Here is a 23,718-nt window from a genome sequence, read left to right as displayed (position 1 = left end):
CAAGTAGCTGTTCCCAGTCCACTTTGGCCAGATCCCGTTTTATCATATTGAAATCGGCCTTCCCCCAATTCAGTACCTTTATTTCCGGTCCATCGTTGTCCTTTTCCATAACTACCTTAAATCTTACAGAAGCAAAATACTGCAGATGCTGGAAATCTGAAATAAAAACAAGAAATGCTGGAAATACTCAGCAGGTCTGGCAGCATCTGTGGAGAGAGAAGCAGAGTTAATGTTTCAGGTCAGTGACCCTTCTTCAGAACTGACAAATATTAGAAATGTAAAAGGTTTTAAGCAAGTAAAGCGGGTGGTTGGGGCAAGAGATAACAAAAGAGAAGGTGTTGATAGGACAAGGTCACAGAGAATAACCGACCAGAAGGTCATGGAACAAAGGCAAACGGTATGTTAATGGTGTGGTGAAAGACAAAGCGTTAGTAAAGAGAGGATGTGAATTGACTGTAAAGTTCAAAGCACACCAAGCACCAACATTAAGAAAAAATTTTTAAAACAGAAACAATGGGTAGGCACAGTAGAAACAAACTAACTAAACTAAAAAAACTAAAATAAAATAACCAAATAAAAAAGAAAAAATAACTAAACATAAAAATGGAGGGGGGGGGGGCCGTCATGCTCTGAAATTATTGCATTCAGTGTTCAGTCCGGCAGGCTGTAGCGTGCCTAATCGGTAAATGAGATGTTGTTCCTCGAGCTTGCGTTGATGTTCGCTGGAACACTACAGCAGTCCCAGGACAGAGATGAAGGTGTTCCGCAAAGCTCACATCTCTGACACTCCTACCACTTGTCTGGCTTCATTCCCGAGGATTAGGTCTCGTACCGCCCCTTCTCTCGTAGGACTTTCTACGTGCTGGCTCAAAAAGCTCTCCTATATGCACTTTAAGAATTCCGCCCCCTTTAATCCTTTTGTACTAAGACTATCCTAGTTGATATTGGGGAAGTTGAAATCCCCTACTATTATTACCCTATTATTTTTACACCTCTCTGAGATTTGCCTACATATCTGCTCCTCTATCTCTCCCTGACTGTTTGGAGGCCTGTAGTATTTTTTTTTTAGAATTAGAACATTACAGCGCAGTACAGGCCCTTCGGCCCTCGATGTTGCGCCAACCTGTGAAACCATCTGACCTACACTATTCCATTTTCATCCATATGTCTATCCAATGACCACTTAAATGCCCTTAAAGTTGGCGAGTCTACTACTGTTGCAGGCAGGGCGTTCCACGCCCCTACTACTCTCTGAGTAAAGAAACTACCTCTAACATCTGTCCTACATCTATCACCCCTCAACTTAAAGCTATGTCCCCTCGTGTTTGCCATCACCATCCGAGGAAAAAGACTCTCACTATCCACCCTATCTTCTTTCTTTTGGGCCTCCTTATCTCGAGAGACAATGGATACGCGCCTGGAGGTGGTCAGTGGTTTGTGAAGCAGCGCCTGGAGTGGCTATAAAGGCCAATTCTGGAGTGACAGGCTCTTCCACAGGTGCTGCAGAGAAATTTGTTTGTTGGGGCTGTTGCACAGTTGGCTCTCCCCTTGCGCCTCTGTCTTTTTTCCTGCCAACTACTAAGTCTCTTCGACTCGCCACAATTTAGCCCTGTCTTTATGGCTGCCCGCCAGCTCTGGCGAATGCTGGCAACTGACTCCCACGACTTGTGATCAATGTCACACGATTTCATGTCGCGTTTGCAGACGTCTTTATAACGGAGACATGGACGGCCGGTGGGTCTGATACCAGTGGCGAGCTCGCTGTACAATGTGTCTTTGGGGATCCTGCCATCTTCCATGCGGCTCACATGGCCAAGCCATCTCAAGCGCCGCTGACTCAGTAGTGTGTATAAGCTGGGGATGTTGGCCGCTTCAAGGACTTCTGTGTTGGAGATATAGTCCTGCCACCTGATGCCAAGTATTCTCCGAAGGCAGCGAAGATGGAATGAATTGAGACGTCGCTCTTGGCTGGCATACGTTGTCCAGGCCTCGCTGCCGTAGAGCAAGGTACTGAGGACACAGGCCTGATACACTCGGACTTTTGTGTTCCGTGTCAGTGCGCCATTTTCCCACACTCTCTTGGCCAGTCTGAACATAGCAGTGGAAGCCTTACCCATGCGCTTGTTGATTTCTGCATCTTGGTCGCCAATATTGATGGATGGAGCATTTCTGACATCCTGCCCCATGATGTTCGTTTTCTTGAGGCTGATGGTTAGGCCAAATTCATTGCAGGCAGACGCAAACCTGTCGATGAGACTCTGCAGGCATTCTTCAGTGTGAGATGTTAAAGCAGCATCGTCAGCAAAGAGGAGTTCTCTGATGAGGACTTTCCGTACTTTGGACTTCGCTCTTAGACGGGCAAGGTTGAACAACCTGCCCCCTGATCTTGTGTGGAGGAAAATTCCTTCTTCAGAGGATTTGAACGCATGTGAAAGCAGCAGGGAGAAGAAAATCCCAAAAAGTGTGGGTGCGAGAACACAGCCCTGTTTCACACCACTCAGGATAGGAAAGGGCTCTGATGAGGAGCCACCATGTTGAATTGTGCCTTTCATATTGTCATGGAATGAGGTGATGATACTTAGTAGCTTTGGTGGACATCCGATCTTTTCTAGTAGTCTGAAGAGACCACGTCTGCTGACGAGGTCAAAGGCTTTGGTGAGATCAATGAAAGCAATGTAGAGGGGCATCTGTTGTTCACGGCATTTCTCCTGTATCTGACGAAGGGAGAACAGCATGTCAATAGTCGATCTCTCTGCACGAAAGCCACACTGTGCCTCAGGGTAGACGCGCTCGGCCAGCTTCTGGAGCCTGTTCAGAGCGACTCGAGCCCTATCTAATCCTCTGATTATCTTATAGGTCTCTATTAAGTCACCTCTCCTCCTCCTTCTCTCCAACGAAAACAACCTCAAGTCCCTCAGCCTTTCCTCGTAAGACCTTCCCTCCATACCAGGCAACATCCTAGTAAATCTCCTCTGCACCCTTTCCAAAGCTTCCACATCCTTCCTATAATGTGGTGACCAGAACTGCACGCAATACTCCAGGTGCGGCCGCACCAGAGTTTTGTACAGCTGCAGCATGACCTCGTGGCTCCGAAACTCGATCCCCCTACTAATAAAAGCTAACACACCATATGCCTTCTTAACAGCCCTATTAACCTGGGTGGCAATTTTCAGGGATTTATGTACCTGGACACCAAGATCTCTCTGTTCATCTACACTACCAAGAATCTTCCCATTAGCCCAGTACTCTGCATTCCTGTTACTCCTTCCAAAGTGAATCACCTCACACTTTTCCGCATTAACCTCCATTTGCCATCTCTCAGCCCAGCTCTGCAGCCTATCTATGTCCCTCTGTAACCTACAACATCCTTCGGCACTATCCACAACTCCACCGACCTTCGTGTCATCCGCAAATTTACTAACCCACCCTTCTACACCCTCTTCCAGGTCATTTATAAAAATGACAAACAGCAGTGGCCCCAAAACAGATCCTTGCGGTACACCACTAGTAACTAAACTCCAGGATGAACATTTGCCATCAACCACCACCCTCTGTCTTCTTTCAGCTAGCCAATTTCTGATCCAAAGCTCTAAATCACCTTCAACCCCATACTTCCGTATTTTCTGCAATAGCCTACCATGGGGAACCTTATCAAACGCCTTACTGAAATCCATATACATCACATCCACTGCTTTACCCTCATCCACCTGTTTGGTCACCTTCTCGAAAAACTCAATAAGGTTTGTGAGGCACGACCTACCCTTCACAAAACCGTGCTGACTATCGCTAATGAACTTATTCTTTTCAAGATGATTATAAATCCTGTCTCTTATAACCTTTTCCAACATTTTACCCACAACCGAAGTAAGGCTCACAGGTCCATAATTACCAGGGCTGTCTCTACTCCCCTTCTTGAACAAGGGGACAACATTTGCTATCCTCCAGTCTTCCGGCACTATTCCTGTCGACAATGACGACATAAAGATCAAGGACAAAGGCTCTGCAATCTCCTCCCTGGCTTCCCAGAGAATCCTAGGATAAATCCCATCTGGCCCAGTGGACTTATCTATTTTCACACTTTCCAAAATTGCTAACAACTCCTCCTTGTGAACCTCAATCCCATCTAGCCTAGTAGTCTGAATCTCAGTATTCTCCTCGACAACATTTTCTTTCTCTACTGTAAATACTGACAAAAAATATTCATTTAACGGTTCCCCTATCTCCTCTGATTCCACACACAACTTCCCACTACTATCCTTGATTGGCCCTAATCTAACTTTAGTCATTCTTTTATTCCTGATATACCTATAGAAAGCCTTAGGGTTTTCCCTGATCCTATCTGCCAATGACTTCTCGTGTCCTCTCCTTGCTCTTCTTAGCTCTCCCTTTAGATCCTTCCTGGCTAGCTTGTAACTCTCAAGCGCCCTAACTGAGCCTTCACGTCCAATCCTAACATAAGCCTTCTTCTTCCTTTTGACAAGCGCTTCAACTTCTTTAGTAAACCACGGCTCCCTCGCTCGACAACTTCCTCCCTGACTGACAGGTACATACTTTTCAAGGACACGCAGTAGCTGCTCCTTGAATAAGCTCCACATTTCGATTGTGCCCATCCCCTGCAGTTTCCTTCCCTATCCTACGCATCCTAAATCTTGCCTAATCGCATCATAATTTCCTTTCCCCCAGCTATAATTCTTGCCCTGCGGTATATACCTGTCCCTGCCCATCGCTAAGGTAAACCTAACCGAATTGTGATCACATTCCCAGCCAAGTGATTGCCCCCTTTTTGTTTTTATGTTCTACCCATATGGCCTAATTTGAGGAACCTTCTAAGATATCATCCCTCCTTCCTGCAATAATTGACTCCTTGATCAATAGTGCAATGCCACCTCTTTTACCACCCCCCCCCCCCCCCCAACCCCGTCACGCCTGAAGATTCTATATCCTGGAATATTGAGCTGCCAGTCCTGCCCTTCCCTCAACCATGCCTCTGTGATAGCAGTAATAGCATATTCCCATGTGTTAATCAACGCCCTCAATTCATCTGCCTTACTTGTAAGACTCCTTGTGTTAAAATAGATGCAATCCAGCCTTGCATTATTCACTTGTGCCTTAACAGTTCTATATTTGCTCTGCCTTCCAGACTGACTTAGTTTCTCTTCTATATTTGGCTGTGCATCACCCCCTACTGTACCTCCACTCTGTATCCCATCCCCCTGCCAAATTAGTTTAAACCCCCCCCCCACCCTCCACCCAAACAGCACTAGCAAACCTCCCAGCAAGGATGTTGGTTCCGGTTTGGGTGCAACGCGTCCAACTTGTACAGGTCCCACCTTTGCCAGAAACAGACCCAGTCTTCCCTCCTGCACTATGTCTTCAGCCATGCATTCATCTGCTGTATCCTGCTATTCCTGTACTCACTAGCACATGGCACCGGGACTGATCCAGAGATTACAACCTTTGAGGCCCTGCTTTTTAATCTGCTACCTAGCTCCCTAAATTCTTGTTGCAGGCCCTCATCCCTCTTTCTACCTAAGTCGTTGGTACCAATATGAACCACGACCTCTGACTGTTTACCCTCCCCTTCAGAATGTCCAGCCAGGCTGGTGGAATAGGTGGACACGTGGCAGATGAAACTTAATGCAGGGGAGTGTGAAGTGATTCAATTTAGTGGGAAGAACAAGGGGAGGCAATACAAAATAAAGGATACCATTTTAAAGGGGTTGGAGGAGCAGAGAGACCTGGGGGTACATGTGCAAAAATCGTTGAAAGTGGCAGGGCAGGCTGAGAAAGTGGTCAATAAAGCATACAGGATCTTGGGCTTTATAAATAGCAGAATAGAGTACAAAAGCAAGGAAGTTATGATGAACTTTTGTAAAACACTGGTTCTGCCTCAACTGAAGTATTTTGTCCAATTCTGGACACAGCACTTCAGGAAGCACATGACGGGCGGCACAGTGGCGCAGTGGTTAGCACTGCAGCCTCACAGCTCCAGGGACCCGGGTTCGATTCTGGGTACTGCCTGTGTGGAGTTTGCAAGTTCTCCCTGTGTCTGCGTGGGTTTTCTCCGGGTGCTCCGGTTTCCTCCCACAAGCCAAAAGACTTGCAGGGTGATAGGTAAATTGGCCATTATAAATTGTCACTAGTATAGGTAGGTGGTAGGGAAATATAGGGACAGGTGGGGATGTTTGGTAGGAATATGGGATTAGTGTAGGATTAGTATAAATGGGTGGTTGATGGTCGGCACAGACTCGGTGGGCCGAAGGGCCTGTTTCAGTGCTGTATCTCTAAAAAAAAAAAAATGAAGGCTTGAGAGGATGCAGAGTAGATTTACAAGAATGGTTCCAGGGATGAGGGACTTCAGTTACGTGTTTAGATTGGATAAGCTGGGGTTGTTCTCCTTAGAGAAGAGAAAGTTGAAAGGAGATTTGTTGGAAGTGTTCAAAATCATGAGGGTGTTGACAGAGTAGCTGGGGAGAAACTGTTCCCAATAGCAGAAGGGTTGAGAACTAGACAACACTGATTTATGGTGATGGGCAAAAGTGGCAACAGTGACCTGAGGAAAAACCTTTTTATGAAGCGAGTGGTTAGAATCTGGAATGCACTGCCTGAGAGTGTGGTGGAGGCAGATTCAATCATAGCTTTCAAAAGGGAATTGGATAAGCACCTGAAGAGAGAGAAGTTGCAGGGCTATGGGGAAAGGGTGGGGAGTGGGACTAGCTGAGTTACTCTTACAGAACGCTGACATGGACACAATGAGCCAAATGGCCGCCTTCTGCGCTGTAACCATCCTATGATTCTATGGACAGTTGTTAACTGTGGTATTAAGCAATACTTACCAGTATCCTGCTCAGTTAGGGTTCTGTCAGAATTGCTCAGTTCTAGACCTCATTACAATCTTGGTCCACACAAGGGGACAGGAGCTGAATATCAGAGGTGATGAGAGTGACTATCCTTGACATCAAGACTAGCATTCGACTGAGTGTGGTACCAAACTGAAGTCAATGGGAATTATTGAAAAAGCTCTCCAGTGGCTGGAGTCATACCTGGCACAAAAGAAGATGGTTGGGTTTTTGGAGACCATTCTTCTCAGCCCCAGTCGGATTTTCTGAGGGCAGCATCCTGGGCCCAACCATCTTCAGCTGCTTCAACAATGATTTTCCCTTCCTCATAAGGTCAGATGTGGAGCTGTTTGCTGATGATTGCAGAGTGGTCAGCTCCATTTGCAATTCTTCAGATAATGAAACAGGTCCATGTTCACATGCAGTAAGACCTGGACAACATCCAGGCTGAGGCTGGTAAATGACTAGCAGCATTTGCACCACATATGTGTCAGGCAGTGACCACATCCAACAAGGGAGAGCCTGATCACCTCCCTGTGCCACTAAATGACATTACCATTGCTGAAACCTCCACCATCAACATCCTGGGGTCACCATTGACCAGAAACTGAACTGGATAAGCCACATAAATGCCACGGCTACGAGAGCAGATCAGAGATTGGGTAATCTGTGGTGAGTGACTTACCTCCTGACTTCCTAAAATGTGTCCAGCACCTAAAAGGCATAAGTCAGGAGTGTGATGGAATACTTTCCATTTGCCTAAATAGGTGCAGCTGCAGTAATACTCAAGAAGCTCAACATCACCCAGTACAAAGCAGTCCATTTAATTGTCACTTCACTCACTTAACACTCCATTCCCTCCACTTCCAGCCTAACGTTGCTGCAGTATGTACTGTCTACAGGATACATTGAAGCAACACATTAGGGCACCTTCAGCTACATTTCCCAAACCCACGACCTCTGCCACCTAGAAGGATAAGGGAAGCAGGCCCATGGAAACCCACCACCTCAAGTTACGTAACATTTTGACTTGGACGTCCATCACCATTCCTTCATCACTCGGTCAAAATCCTGGAACTCCCTACCTAATTGTTGAAGCACCTTCACCACACAGACTGCAGCAGTTCAAGAACCACCCCCACCAACACCTGTTCAAAGGCAACTAGAATGGGCAATAAATATTGGTCTCGCCAATGATGCCCACTTCCCAAGATTGAACCTTATAAAAGTAGAGATGAGCAATAATTGTGGCCTTGCCAGTCATCCCAGGTTAGGCAAAGCAGAAGTATTTGCACTCTATCTGCAGTTAATCAGAGGGAAGTTCTCCCAGTGACCTGGCCAATATTTATCCCTAAACCAATACCAGTAAAACCTATGATCTGGTTATTACATTGCTGTTTGTGGGACCTTGCTGTGCACAAATTGGCTGATGCTGTTCCTACATTACAGCTGTAACTACATGTCAAAAGTATTGGCTGTAAGCACTTTGGAACATCCTGAGGCCATGAAAGGTACTATATAAATGCAAGTTCTTTCTTTTTTATTCTTTCTTTACTGGGAACTGAGTTGATAATGCTCAGACCAATAATTTCAAACTAAAGTTTATTAATCCATATTGGTGATGACTTCAAATTAAAGTGAGATTTATGTGCCCTAAATAAACACTAAATACAAGAACCAAAATTATTTTCAGCCCTTATTTTTAGTTGAAAAAAGTTATAGTCTATTCTTAGAGGAACACGATATATATAATGTATATTCTTCACCAATAGGATACTCCTCCACACTTACATCAAGCAGCTGAAGTTAATCTTACCCACCACCTGAAAAAGTTGGAAAAAGACGGAAAATTGAGTAAGTATTCTCAACAATTCATAACAAAATACTGGAAATATTTTAATAATTACACCTGTGCTCCATGGGACATGGGGGCCCATTTACATTTCAGTCCTCAAAACAAAGGGTGACTGCCAAACCAAATGATAATTGGGCCAAGGCACTCATCCACAAGAAGGATATCGTAACATTAAGTCTGGGATCAGGTCTGTGTAAGTATTAAAAATAAAAACAGGAAGTGCTGGAAATACTCAGCAGGTCTGGCAGCATCTGTGGATGAGTTCTGATGAAAGATCCCAGACCTGAAAGGTTAACTCTGTTTATCTCACCACAGATGTTGCCAGACCTGCTGTGTATTTCCAGCACTTTTTGTTGTTATTTCAGATTTCCAGCATTGCAGTATTTTGCTTTTATTTCTGTGTAAGTACTGATGGGCTGGATGAAATGAGAGATCATTATCTTAGTCTTGGTAGTTGAAGTCACAAACAGACTGGAGCTAGAGCTTGACAGCGTTCTGTTAAAGTAACTGAAAAGGGAAAGATAGCTGTTGAATGAAATAAAGATTTAATTGAGTAGTATGAATCCTCTGTGGAGTGAAAAGAGCTGCTGGAAAGATACGTTATGATACAGTACATCTGGAGGCTGGGAGAACTTTCAGTAAGATGTTAAAAGGCAGAATTCTTTTGTCAGTTTCATGTCCTAACAGGAGCTGTCAGCCTTAGTAGTTTTCATCTATACACTTGAGTACCATAATATGGCACAGACAGGAATAAACATTTCAGTAAGTGGCCACAGCAGCAGTTCAATTGCACATTAATTCAGTGGAGGAAAAGGCAACTTGTGTCTAGCAAATCTAATAGCTTTTTGACAGAATAACAAGGTGTCCTCTTTGTCAATTTAGCATCCCATCATATTATTTGACTTGGTTTGTCAGAAAACAGAGTGGCAAATTCACATTGGGGTCTTAACAGATTATTTTTCCTGACACATTGCCAGGATCAGTAATCGATTTAAACTGTTCTTTAACATCCTTCTATAAAGTCATGTCTCCAAATAATTGCTGTTCTATCTAACTGTGCTGTCAGCTGCCCATAGCATCATGACAGGGCACTACAATTTTGCAGAGTGGCACATTTTCCCAAGGTCCAAGGATTCAGAGATTGTACTTGTACAGCCATACTTGCTTTCCTGCTTAATTCCACCACCTGCATGAATGAAAAAGAATTCCACTCTCTAAATGTCCAGCTCAATTGTGACCAGCAACACTGCACCATGTAAGTAAATGCTTGCCTTACTTGTAGCTGCTATTATGCTGTCATTTTAAGGCAGTCAACCATGCCAGCGCTCTTTTACACAGAAGGGCAGATCTCTGGGTGGATCCTGGGAGATCAGGGCTAACCCTCCATTATGGTTGATGACACCTCTCTAGTTTCCCAGGACACCAGTTGAGCACCACTATAGTGAGTGTCATTTCCCACTGTCCAAGAGCACACAATTGGAATGTTTAAGGTGTGCTTTAGGTGCCTCGATCAGTTTGCAGTTGCTTTGTATTATATAGTCCATCGTGAGCATAGTCCTCGAGAACTGTGGTTGACTGTTACTTGCTGCACACCTTTTCCTTACACCAACAACATAGGAGGGGCAGGTATTGAGGTCGTGTGGTCAGATTTTCAGGAGCTAGGGAGGAAGCTAAGGAGTAGGACCTCCAAGGTTGAAATCTCTGGATTACTCCCAGTGCCACCTCACTAGCGAGAGTTGAAATAGGAAGATAGGGAGGATCAATGTGTAGCTTGAAGCATGGTGCAGGAGGGACAGCTTCAGATTCTTGGGGCATTGGGACCAGTTCTGGGACAGAAGGTACCTATTCAAAAGGGACGGGTTGCACCTCAACTGGACTGGGACCAATGTCCTCCTGGGAAGGTTCTCTAGTGTGGTTGGAGAGGGTTTAAATTAAATTGGCAGGGAGATGGGCACCAGCATTTAGAAGTAAAAATGAGGAATAAGGTGCATAAAGTGAGAGTGTTGGAAATACTAGAGAAGTTAGTAGTTCCATATTAGATAGGAGAAGTCTGAAAAGGGCTATGAGGAATGCAAAGACAGGATTACAATGCATGTATGTAAACACACAAAGTGTGGTGAATAAGGTTGGTGAGCTCCAAGCACAAATAGTAGTCTGGGAATATGATGTATTGGCAATAACGGAGAGTGGCTTAAAAATGCTGAGGATGGGCACTTAATATACAAGGATATAAAGTATTCAGGAAGGTAGAGAGGGAAAAAGGGAGATGGGGTGGCAGTACTGATCAGGGAAGACACTGTAGTGTTGGAAGGGGAGAATGTCCTTGAGAGGGCAAGGACAGAATCTAGTTGTTTAGAGTTGAGAAGCAAAAAGGGCATGATCACACTACTAGGGGTATTCTGTAGGCCTCCAAATGGTGAGAGAGAGATAGAGGAGCAAATCTGCTGGGAAATAACAGAGATGTGCAAGAACTATCGAGTGTTGATATTGGGGACTTTAATTACCATAATATTGATTGGGATACTTTTAGTGTAAAGGGAAGGAGGGGGAGGAATTTCTGGATAGTGTTCAGGAGTACTTTCTTGATCAGTATTTTCTCGGCCCAACACGAAAGGAGGCATTGCTGGATCTGTTGCTGGGAAATGAGGTTGGCCAAATGGACCAAGTGTCAGTGGGGGAGCACTTGAGTAAGAATGATCATTGTATCATAAGGCTTAGACTCGCAATGCAGAAAAACAAGGAATAAAATAAGGTAGAACAACTAGATTGGATGAGGGCTAATTTCAATGTGATGAGAAGGGATCTAGCCAGGATAAAATGGAACCAAAGACCGAGAGGAAAAACTAATGGAACAATGGATTATCTTTAAGGAAGAGGTGCTTCATATACAAGCTGAGTACACTCCAACAAGGGCAAAAGGTAGGGGAACCAAAAACTGGGCTCCTTGGATGATGAGGGAGAGAGAGATTATGATGAAACAAAAAAAAAGGGTGTATGATGTATGGCAGGTGAATTCTTCAAGTGAAAATGAGGCCAAATGCAATAAGTTGAGAGGGGAGGTGAAGAGGAAGATAAGACTGGCAAAGAGAGAATATGAAAATAGAATGCAGTCAACATAAAAGGTAACCCAAAGATCTTCTACCAGCATGTGGGTAGTAATAGGTGGAGTTGAGCCTATTAGGGACAAAGAAGGTAATACATGCTTAGAGGCGCAGGGCAGGGCTAGTATGCTTAATGAGTACTTTGTATCTGTGCTCACTAAGAAAGTGGAATCTAACAAAATATCAGTAGAAGCTGAGAGATTAGAGGCAATGGAAAGGGTAAAAATTGAGAGGGAGGAGGTACTGGAACGTCTGGCTTTGCTTAGGGTAGATAAGTCATCTGGTCCAGTTGGCTTGCATCCCAGGTTGCTAAAGGAAGTGGGAATGGAGATAGCGGAAGGGCTTGCCATAATCTTCCAATCTTTCCTAGATATGGAGAAGCTGCCATAGGATTGGAGTTTGGCAAATGTGACAACCATATTCAAGAAAGGGTGCAAGGACAAACCTAGCAACTACTGGCCAGTTAGTTTAACATCAGTGGTAGGTAAAGTCATGGAAACAATAATCGGAGGAAAAAATCAACTGGCACTTGAGGGATTTGAGTTAATTAAAGATAGCCAGCACAGATTCATGCTTAACAAATCTAATTGAACTTTTTGATGAACTGTTCTAAACAGTGTGCAGGAACAGAGGCATCTGGGAGTGCATGTGTATCGATCTTTGAATGTGGCAGAACATATTGAGAGAGTAGTTAGCAAAGCTAACTTGTACTTCATAAATAGAGGCATAGAGTACAAAAGTAGGGAAGTTATGCTGAATCTTTATGAAGCCCTGGTTAGGTCCCAACTTGAGTATTGCATCCAGGTCACCATACTTTAAGAAGGAAATGAGGGTCCTTGAGAGGTTGCAGAGGAGATTTACCAGAATGGTTCCAGGGATGGGAGATTTTAGCTACAAGGTTAGTTGGAGAAGCTTGGGTTGTTCTCCCTGGAGCAAAGGAGATTGAGGAAAGATTTGATAGAGGTGTACAAGATTATTACAAGTTTAGATAAGGTAGACAAAGAAAAGCTGTTCCCGTTTGCTAATGGTACAAGGACTAGGGGACACAGATTGAAGGTTTTGGGCAAGAGATGCAGGGAGGATGTGAGGAAGAACTTTTTTATGCAGTGAGTGGTAAAGACCTGGAACTCGCTGCCTGCAAAGGTGATGGAAGCAGAGACAATGAATGGTTTTGAAAGGAAATTGGATGGGCACTTGAGGGAAATGAACCTGCAGGGCTACGGAGATAGAGTGGGCAAAGGAGACTGACTGGATTGCTCCACAGAGAGCTGGCATGGACTTACTGGGCCGAATAGCCTCCTTTTGTGCCATAACGACTCTATCTGGAGATCGAGTGTTTAACCAGAGTTGCTGCAAGATCCTGAAGGATTTACAAAGGACAACTCATTGCCAATTACAAAAGACATTCTTTCCAATCTCATGCAGGAGACCTTGATTACCGCAGCTGTAAAATGCAATAGTCCTGTCTGCGCCTTTCCCATCTCTGTATGCTGTTATGAAAGTGCTTCCATTTTTTAATATTTTTAAGGGCTCGTGTTTAATAATTGTGGAAATGGATTCATATGAAAGACTGAAGAGATTCCATAGATGCTAGACTTTGTCTTTTTTAAAAAGGTCACTGGAAGGACTTGAGATTTTGTTTAAATACTAACCCTTACTGGATGTCACATGTCTTAAGCTAAGTAAACAGCAGGAGCCTTGGTGGACTAGGGGAGTTGTTTACAGAGAAGTGACATGTCAAGATTTATGATGGTCAAGAGCTGGTTTTGTTTTGGATATTGTTTTGAGTCAGATGGGGGTAAGCCTGCTAAGAGAGAAGCCACAGCTCATCCTTTTCCACCTCTTTGAGAAACCATGAGAATCCAGTGTGTGGACTGAAGAAATTGATCCCACATTTCTCCTGAAAAGCTTGCCAGACTAATGCTCGACATCACCTGAAGAGAACTGCTGCAAAAAAAAAGATCCCAGTGACAGCCATCTACGAGTATCTGGATGCCAGACTAAAAGAGCCAGCTGTTGGGCCAATTTAGAAGGCAAATTTCATATTAGCTAGAATTCAGTTGCGGATGAAGCAGCGTGAACTTGAAAGAGAAAAAGAAGTGAGAAAATGAACTTGAAAGAGAAAAGGAAAAGGAAAAAGAGCATTTCAAAAGTAAAGAGAAGAGAGGCAGGAGGGAGAAAGGGAGCAAGAAAGGGTATTCGAATTAAAAAGGCTCGAATTAAAACAAAAGGGTGGCCTTGACTCCAGTGAAAGTTCTGAGGAGGACAAATCTGACTTCAAACCAGGACACAGTGGAGAACTGTTTAAATTTGTGCAAGCCCTCTTGAAGTTTGAGGAAAGGGACATAGAGGCATTTTTCATTTCTTTTGCAAAAACAGCTAGGCAGATGAAGTGGTCGAAGGAAAGCTGGACACTGCTCATGGAAAGCAGGTTGATGGGCAGAGCTCATGAAGTCTGTGCTATGCTTTCTGAGAAGGCTTCTGCAGATTATACATACATACAGTTATACAGCACAACCGCACCAGCCATCAAGAACCTATCTATTCTAAACCCATTATCCAGCACTTGGCCTGTAGCCTTGTAGGCTACGGCATTTCAAGTGCTCATCTAAATATTTCTTAAATCCTGTGAAGGCTCCTGCCTCTACCATCCCCTCAGGCAGTGCTTTCCACATTCCAACCACCCTTTGGGTGAAAATTTTTTTCCTCAAATCTCATCTAAACCTCCTACCCCTTACCTTAAATCTGTGCCCCCTGGTTATTGACACCTCTGCTAAGGGAAAAAAGATTCTTCCTATCTATCCTATCAATGCCCGTCATAATTTTGTATACCTCAATCAGGTCCCCCCTCAGCCTTCTCTGCTCTAAGGACAACAACCCTAGCCTATCCAGTCATCCTTCATAGCTGAAATGCTCCAGCCCAGGCAACATGCTGGTGAATCTCCTCTGCACCCTTTCCAGTGCAAGCACATCCTTCCTATAGTGTGGCAACCAGAACTGTACACATTACTCCAGCTGTGGCCTAACTAGTGTTTTATACAGCTCCATCATAACCTCCCTGCTCTTATATTCTGTGCCTCGGCTAATAAAGGCAAGTATCCCATGTGCCTTCCTAACTACCTGAGATGGCTATTCTCGCAGGTTATGAGTTAGTCCCTGAAGCTTACAGACAGAAATTTCAGAAGCTCCGGAAACAGCCTGGACAGACGCATATAGAATTTGAGAAGGTAAAGCAAATTAACTTTGATCATTGGATGTGGGCACTAAAGGTAGAGGCCAAATATGAGACCCATAGGGAAATAATTCTCCTGCAAGAATTTAAAAATTCACTCCCTCCATTAGTAAGAGCCCATGTAGAGAACCAGAAGTTTTCAACGGCCAGACAGGCAGCTGAGATCGCTGATGGTTACGAGCTTCTTTACGAGCCCAAATCCTTTTTCCGTCACCCCCACAAACCCGAGAAGGATAGAAGGTGGGAGGATGAAAGGAAGGCACTGGCCGGGGACAAGAAGGGACAGCTGGGATCGCTCGGGGATCAGCTCCTCTGGCCAGAAAGGAAGATGCTGAGGGTGGAAGTGAGGCCCAAAAGCCTAAGTGTTTTCATTGCCACAAGGTGGGACACCTTCATGCAGAATACTGGAAGTTGCAGGGTCAACCCATGGGACATATTGGGGTACAGAAGGCCAATGTAGAGAAAGGAGCCCTGACCTAGAGTACGACAGATCAGACTGTAGCTCTGACTGCAGCTGTAAGGCCAAGGACAGAAACCGCCATGAGTGTGGGGGACGTGAACAGGATACCTGAGAGTTTTTATAGGGAATTCTTGTCAAAAGGAAAAGTTGCTCCTCATCCCTGAAGTGAAGCAGGTAAACCTATCGTAGCAGCGTGAAACAGCTAGCTTCACCTGTTGCTCAAATTTTTGGGATACATTACCCTCAACTATGCAGTAGCCACACCTGTGGTGTTCGTCACTAGCAGGATGCTGCCGCCAAGCCAAAAAGACGTTCTGCCTATCACACAAATGAGTAATGTGGTATATGAACTTCAGTGCCAGTGTGATGCTAGGTATATAGGCCGTACGTCCCAAAGACTGGCAGATCGTATCAAACAACATGTCCCTTCTGCTGTTCGCAACAAGCAAGGTACAGGCCATACCCAACCAGCCCATGCTTGCAAAACCAAAAAAAAACAGTGTCCAACATTAGATGTGATTCCACGATTGGACAACACTTGCTAAATAATCCTCAGTGTGCTAAGAATTACGCTGACAGCCAATTTAAGATTGTCAGTAGGGCTCGCAGTGTGGCGCATTTGCACGTACTGGAAGCTACATATATTAATACACAGGGCCCTGTTCTTTGCAGACAGAAAGAACATGTACAAACATTGCGCTTGTTTCAGCTAAACAAAGTGACAGCCATTCGCATGTTCAGTCCTCAGGGTAGTGCCTTGACCAATCACAGTCAAGCTGCCTGGTTTAAATTTCAAACAAAGTGTGGCAGTTAACTGTCAGTCACTGTAAACTGGTGCATTCTCCATGGCAATGCCTCTACCAATCAGAGTTCACTTGCCAACCAATCAGCACCCTCTTCTCATACAGTATAAAGTTGTTGTTTTCCCTTACATAGGTATTCTTTCAGATTGTCCTGATGAGTGCAAGAAGCTTTGACAACATGTCTCTATTTTCAGCAATAATACTGAATTGTTAGGGAGGTTAGACACTATGCTTTTCTCAAAATGGAGACGTGTGACCAGTGGTGTTCCACAGGGATCCGTGCTGGGACCACTGTTGTTTGTGATATACATTAATGATTTGGAGGAAAGTATAGGTGGACTGATTAGCAAATTTGCAGACGACACTAAGATTGGTGGAGTAGCAGATAGTGAAGGGGACTGTCAGAGAATACAGCAGAATATAGATAGATTGGAGAGTTGGGCAGAGAAATGGCAGATGGAGTTCAATCAGGGCAAATGCGAGGTGATGCATTTTGGAAGATCCAATTCAAGAGTGAACTATACAGTAAATGGAAAAGTCCTGGGGAAAATTGATGTCCAGAGAGATTTGGGTGTTCAGGTCCACTGTTCCCTGAAGGTGGCAACGCAGGTAAATAGAGTGGTCAAGAAGGCATACGGCATGCTTTCCTTCATCGGACGGGGCATTGAGTACAAGAGTTGGCAGGTCATGTTACAGTTGTATAGGACTTTGGTTCAGCCACATTTGGAATACTGCGTACAGTTCTGGTCGCCACATTATCAAAAGGATGTGGATGCTTTGGAAAGGGTGCAGAGGAGGTTCACCAGGATGTTGCCTGGTATGGAGGGCGCTAGCTATGAAGAGAGGTTGAGTAGATTAGGATTATTTTCATTAGAAAGACGGAGGTTGAGGGGGGACCTGATTGAGGTGTACAAAATCATGAGAGGTATAGACAGGGTGGATAGCAAGAAGCTTTTTCCCAGAGTGGGGGTTTCAATTACTAGAGGACACGAGTTCAAAGTGAAAGGGGAAAAGTTTAGGGGGGATATGCGTGGAAAGTTCTTCACGCAGAGGGTGGTGGGCACCTGGAACGCATTGCCAGCGGAGGTGGTAGATGCGGGCACGATGGAGTCTTTTAAGATGTATCTAGACAGATACATGAATGGGCAGGAAGAAAAGAGATACAGAAGCTTAGAAAATAGGCGACATGTTTAGAGAGAGGATCTGGATCGGCGCAGGCTTGGAGGGCCGAAGGGCCTGTTCCTGTGCTGTAATTATCTTTGTTCTTTGTTTGTTCTTTGTTTTTGTTTTGTATTTAGATGCAGAACAATAACAAGGCTACTCATATCATTTAAAGGAGTCCGTAGGGATAAACCAGGATGTACAACAGGTTATCCAACATACGGCCTGAGGGCCAGGATCCAGCCCGCCAAAGGTTTCCATCTGGCCCACGGATGTAAACTGTGCCCGGGGCCGTTCCTCAACTCCACTAGGGGTCCGTGACTGGAGATGGGAAATTTCCCTTTGTCTTCTGGCCGACCGGCCTTTTTAAAAACATGGCGCTGTCAGTTTCACAGCTGACGGCTGCTGAAGCAGGAACCCATTTCCTAACTTCGGACAGAAAACCCCAAATCTGTCTGAAGTTGGAAAACGCGTTCCTGCTTCAGTAGCTGACAGCTGTGAAACTGACAGCACCATGTTTTAAAACAAACTGACCAACCATAAAGCTGCTGTGCTGAGCGGTCCTGTTCCCTGCAACTGTCAGAGTTGGACAGACAGACAAAGAGAGATCAAGATCACTCCTGACAGATGGATATCTATGCAGAGTGCTCCGCATCATTCCAAGAAGTGTGCAAGCAGACATTGACTACTTGTGCAAGTAAAAAAATGCCAGGTATCGCACTAAATCAGTGTCCAACATAGTGATGAGAAAGTAAGTCAATAAATTAATCTTCTCATTTAAAGCTTCTTCACAAAAATGCACATTTTTGTTTTGTTTAATCGTAAGATAAATTTTTAATATCTTTTTTTTTCTGAAATTGTCTCACCGGCCCCCCCATGTAAGACAAAAATTGTAATGAGGCCCTCCACGCAAAAAGGTTGGACAACCCTGATGTACAACTTTAGCCATACATATTGTGGATGCAGGAGAATCCTCTCCTATAAAACAGCATCTTTATTGCTTAAGTCTAGGCCCAGGTGAAAGCAGAAATCCAATACATGTTGGAAAACTACCTAATTGAACCCATTCAAAGCAGCTGGAGTTCCCCAGTCGTGTTAGTGCCTAAGCCTGAGGGTTCAACTAGATTTTGCATAGACTACAGAAAGGTTAATGCAGTAACAAAGGCAGACTCCGAGGCGTGACACTGGTGGGGAGGGGTGAAGTGAAGTTTTCAGGGCGGAGTGGGGGGAGCAGGGAAAACTGTTTCTATTGGCTGAGGGAATGGCGCGAAGGGGTTGGAGGGCAAAGGTAATGAAGTTCGGGGGGGGGGGGAGTTCGAGTTGGGAAGAAAGGTTTTTTTGGTGGCATAGGTCAAAAATAAAGTGTGTGGTCATTGGGAGGGGGGGTTGTGGGAGAGGGGCTTCCAGCTTTTATTTAATTTTTTTATATCACTGTGAAATGAATTTGTCTTTAAAAATTTTAATTCAACTAAAGGGCTTGAAGCGATTTAAAAATGGCGCTGGCACCTGTGCGGTGCCACTGAATGTCATTGCCAGGGGCGGAGTGCCTTCCCCCTCTACGTCATCAGGGGCGGGCATTTCTCCCCCTCCATGTTAATGAGCCGCCACACAAAATATTGCGGTGGCTCCACGGCACATGGCTTACATGTGCGCCTCGCACTTTTTCAAGCTCACCGCCGAGAATGGCGGCGAGCTGTTAAAATTCAGCCCACTGTATACAGTGCATTCCTGCAAGATGCTGCTCACCCATGTCTTGTTTGCCCTGGTCATTGCTAGTTTTGTAGCACTTAGTTTCCACATATAAGACAACAGTTCACTTGATTAGCACATCTGCCACTGTACTCAGTATCCATTTTCTCCTCCATTGTCACACTTTGGCTGCATTAGGCACTGTCTGCGGGATGCACGGCAGTAAATAACCAAACTGTCAAACTTACTTTGACAGCACCTCCAAGCCATTGATAGATGAGAATAACAATGTTGTGAGAATACCATAACCTCCAGATCCTGACATGGACATAAACTGGCACTCCTTCGTTAAAATCCGAGAAATCTCCACCCACTGTTCTATGTTCTATCATGGATGATAGTAGAATGAAGGGTATGTAGTTTGATCTTAGAGTAGGTTAAAGGGTCGGCACAACATCGTGGGCCGAAGGGCCTGTACTGTTCTATGTTCTATGTTCTTAACACCATTGTGGAAGTATCATCATTCCAAAGACTGCAGCCATTCAAGAAGACCCACCACCACCACCTTCTCAGGGTAATTAAGCATGGACAATAAGCACAGCCTACATCCCAAAAACAAAAAAGTGTGGTTATATTCATGCTAACTGCCCTAACACTTACTGTCATTGCTGACCCTTACCTTAATGGAGAAGCACCACCATTCCTTCCCTGGTCAACTAGGGAATGGGATGATTCTGTAGCTTACTGGCATTCAATGTTGCCGCAAGGGCTTTTGGTATGTTGGATCTTTAATCTTCACCAGCATAGAATTTCCTAGTCCCCAAAGAGGCAGTACTGTCAGGAGCTCATTGTGATTAAAATTAAGCAGACCCAGAAGATGTGGTTGAATTAGCCAACTTCACTTTTGATGAGCACAAAAGACAACCTGTAATTGTTTCACCCAGGAGTTCACCTTAGCAGTCTAGGCTTTAGAGTTCTGAATATTTCTAAACAAGATGGTCATTATCCCAAACTAAACATTCACAGTCCCAAACAGTACAACAATTTTAATGTTTTGGAGTTTGATTACTTTGTTTGGGACCATGATCTGTCTTGTTTATTGTGATTGAGACAATAGCTGAGCTGTATAGACTAAAATGATGCCATGTTCAATCTCTGAAAATTGTCTGATCTGAGCTGGGGTGGCAGTGATGTACTACAGTTTACCTTTGTGCCATTGTAAGAGAGGAGAAAATTGGTGAGTGTTCCCACTTCTGATTTGCTGCTGCAGGTGTGTACACAGATGTCAAATGAAAACTAGATTGGCCTCCACCATTGAATAGACTTGTATAAGCTCATTCATGAAGAACAGTCACACGGGCAAACTAATAAAAGATGACTGCACCCATGGAACTCATCATAGCGAGGAGTCGATGATTTGGTGAGAGGTATTGAAGCAAAATCTGGCAGAAAAAGGAAAATTATTTTCAATCAATAGTTTAGAAATTGGTATAGTAATTGCTGTATTGGTGCAATAGTCTCAATAACTATCTTCAAGAAATGATCCAGGGAAGCAGTATTTTGCTGTTACTGAATTACTGCCAATATTTAATTCTGCACTTTTCAACATGGATTTAGTGAAGTATTTTTCAGTGTTATAAATGACATTAATCAAATCATTTTGTCTTGCAGCCCAAGATGATGCAACTCAGAAATGGAAAAGTAATTTGTAATGCTTCTCCGTCCTTTTAATTGGATAAAATGGAATTGCAATTCTTTTTGCAATAAGGCTCTGTGGCTTTTTAAAGATTTGATATTTGAAGTGCAAGTCATATTCTGATTTAAAAACAGAAACTGCTGGAAATACTTTTGGAGAGAGAAACAGAGTTAACGTTTCAGGTCGACAATCTTTCGTCAGAACTATATTCTGATTTTCTGGGTTTAGTATCAAAGATGTGAAAATAAGTATGCTATACAAGGTATTGGGGTAGAATTTCCAAAGGGGTTCTACTGATCCCCTGCTATAACTTCTGTGAAAACCCTGAGGAAATAATGCCGTCATTTACTCTATTTCTCCAGGTTAACCGCTGACGTTACAGCTGATGATTGGGAGAACCCCTGTTGAGATTCTACCATCAGCTATAACGTCAGCGGTTAACCTGGAGAAATAGAGTAAGTGACTGCATTATATCCTCAGGGTTTTCACAGAAGTTACAGCAGGGGATCAGGAGAACCTCCTTGGAAATTCTACCCCGCTATGTTTCTCTAATAATACCAAATGGTAATTTTAATCATTTCTCAATTGCTGTATTTTTCTAGTTCATAATAAGTCTGTTTACAAATGTTTACATTCATTGAGCATAACTCTTATAAGCCTTCAATCTAGCATCTGTATGATTAAAGGTCTTCTGTATAATGCATCACATGCCATATTAAATCTACCTGTAACAGATATCAGGTGTTGTCTTTTTTCTTAATGGCTGAAATGAGCAATTTACAGTACTGACTTACTGAAATATAAAACTCTTAGAGAAAAACAATTCCTTTTGAAAGGCTGAAATTTCAACCAGTCATACAACTGAATTTAATTTTCAAAAAGTGGTACTAATCCCATTCTTACTTCTGACCTCACTGAAGATATATGTATGAAGTAAAATAATCAATTTAGCTTTATATAGCACTGTTAAGATGCAGCATGTCTATCAAGATGTTTTACAAAGAAAATTTCCTTTGCACAATGCCTGAATTTTAAAGTAATAGTGATCAAAACAAGATTAAATATCTTTATCACACTGACCCAAGTGAAAAGTAACATTCACGCCACACAAGAGCCAGGCAATGACCATCTCCAACAAGAGAGAATCTAACCATTTCCCCTTGACATTCAACGGCATTACCATCGCTGAATCCCCCACTATCAACATCCTAGGGGCTACCATTGACCAGAAACTGAACTGGAGTAGCCATATAAATACCGTGGTTACAAAAGCAGGTCAGAGGCTAGGAATCCTGAGGCGAGTAACTCACCTCCTGACTCCCCAAAGCCTGTCCACCATCTACAAGGCACAAGTCAGGAGTGTGATGGAATACTCTCCACTTGCCTGGATGGGTGCAGCTCCAACAACACTCAAGAAGCTCGACACGATCCAGGACAAAGCAGCCCGCATGATTGGCACCCTATCTGCAAACATTCATTCCCTCCACCACACACACAGTGGCAGCAGTGTGTACCATCTACAAGATGCACTGCAGCAATGCACCAAGGCTCCTTAGCACCTTCCAAACCCGCGACCTCTACCAACTAGAAGGACAAGGGCAGTAAATGCATGGGAACACCACCACCTGCAAGTTCCCTTCCAAGTCACACACCATCCTGACTTGGAACTATATCGCCATTCCTTCACTGTCGCTGGATCAAAATCCTGGAACTCCCTTCCTAACAGCACGATGGATGTACCTACCCCAAATGGACTGCAGCGGTTCAAGAAGGCAGCTCACCACCACCTTCTCAAGGGCAATTAGGGATGGGCAATGATTGCTGGATGGTGAAAAAAATCACAACACAACAAAAACATGGAGAGACGGTAAAGATAATCTATAAAATGAGAGAAGACTAGGAAGGTTAGGGAAGCAGAGGAAAGAAAGCAACGAGAATGGACTGTGGGAAGAAAATAGAAGGAAAAGACTCTTTGGAACAGGTGGAGGAATTGAGGTCTGCTCTCCAGTGTCAACAGTACACAATGTCAGTACTGGAATTGTGCCACCACTGTATTATCACTATAAAGTATCATCCCCTCTCATTGTGAGCATCATCACAATAGGCATGTTATTTTTGTCTACTACTCTCCTGTTTTATTGCTCATAATCACATCTATCTCGTCTGGCTAGCAGAACTAAACCTTTAGACTTCTGTAATTTTGCATTTTTATGGCCATGTTTGCTAAGCTTTCTTTAATGCATTAATTTTATGAAGTTATATATATATTAAATAATTGTATGATTGAGGGTACATTCACAGATACTTTATGAGACCATTTTGCACTGAGAGTGTACACTGCTAGCTATTGTTTATGAAGGCACTTCACATCCTAGTTGCATGGTGCTTGTGGGAGCCATAGACAGTGGGACCCACACTAATGCAATTCATGGGGTCCATATTTCAAGACCACATTAGAGGTGAGACCATATTATAATGTGGTCCTTTCGAAAGCCAGTAGCCAGAATAAAATAAACAAAAGGAAGACAATAAATTCAAATAAATTAAATTTTATTCTAGTAACAGAAATTTAAATGTACATGTATAATTGGTCATTTTAGAACAGATGGACACATTTTGAAGAAATCGGTAATTTGCAACTGTTCACCAACAGAGTACGTTGGTCACCAGGGTAGTGACAGAATCATTCCGAGCTTACCCATAAGGGGGTAGACCTATTGCTGGGCAATGACTTGTCAGGAAGCATAGTAATTGTACCCAGAGGGTCCAAAACAGTCCACGGAGACTGGAGAAACTTAGGGGTGCAAACAAAACTCTGTACAGCTGCAGCGGGCTGGGGAGGTCCCAAAAATCCCACAGGGTCAATAGAGCCAGAAGAAGTT

At 43.8% G+C, this 23,718-nt stretch overlaps 1 protein-coding gene across 2 annotated transcripts in view; it reads left to right on the top strand.

Moving 5' to 3' along the window:
• Nucleotides 1-21,112, top strand: part of lactb2 (lactamase, beta 2) — a 92,043-nt gene extending 70,931 nt beyond the window's left edge. Inside the window, exons 6-8 of one of the 2 annotated variants that reach the window (XR_010974981.1) lie at nucleotides 8,612-8,693; nucleotides 20,411-20,567; nucleotides 20,812-21,112. Coding sequence is in view for 1 of the 2 variants with exons in the window: in XM_068030922.1 (XP_067887023.1) it covers nucleotides 8,612-8,693; nucleotides 20,812-20,852 (123 nt within the window). In the remaining variant the exon portion in view is untranslated. The remainder of the gene's footprint in view (nucleotides 1-8,611; nucleotides 8,694-20,410; nucleotides 20,568-20,811) is intronic. The other variant, XM_068030922.1, reaches the window with a different exon arrangement.
• The last annotated feature ends 2,606 nt before the right edge of the window (nucleotides 21,113-23,718 follow it).

The sequence above is a fragment of the Heterodontus francisci genome, chromosome 5, assembly GCF_036365525.1.
Source record: "Heterodontus francisci isolate sHetFra1 chromosome 5, sHetFra1.hap1, whole genome shotgun sequence".
In the NCBI taxonomy this organism is placed as follows: Eukaryota; Metazoa; Chordata; class Chondrichthyes; order Heterodontiformes; family Heterodontidae; genus Heterodontus; species Heterodontus francisci.
Note: the sequence above shows the minus strand (reverse complement) of the source record. Positions and strands in the feature narration are given on the sequence as shown.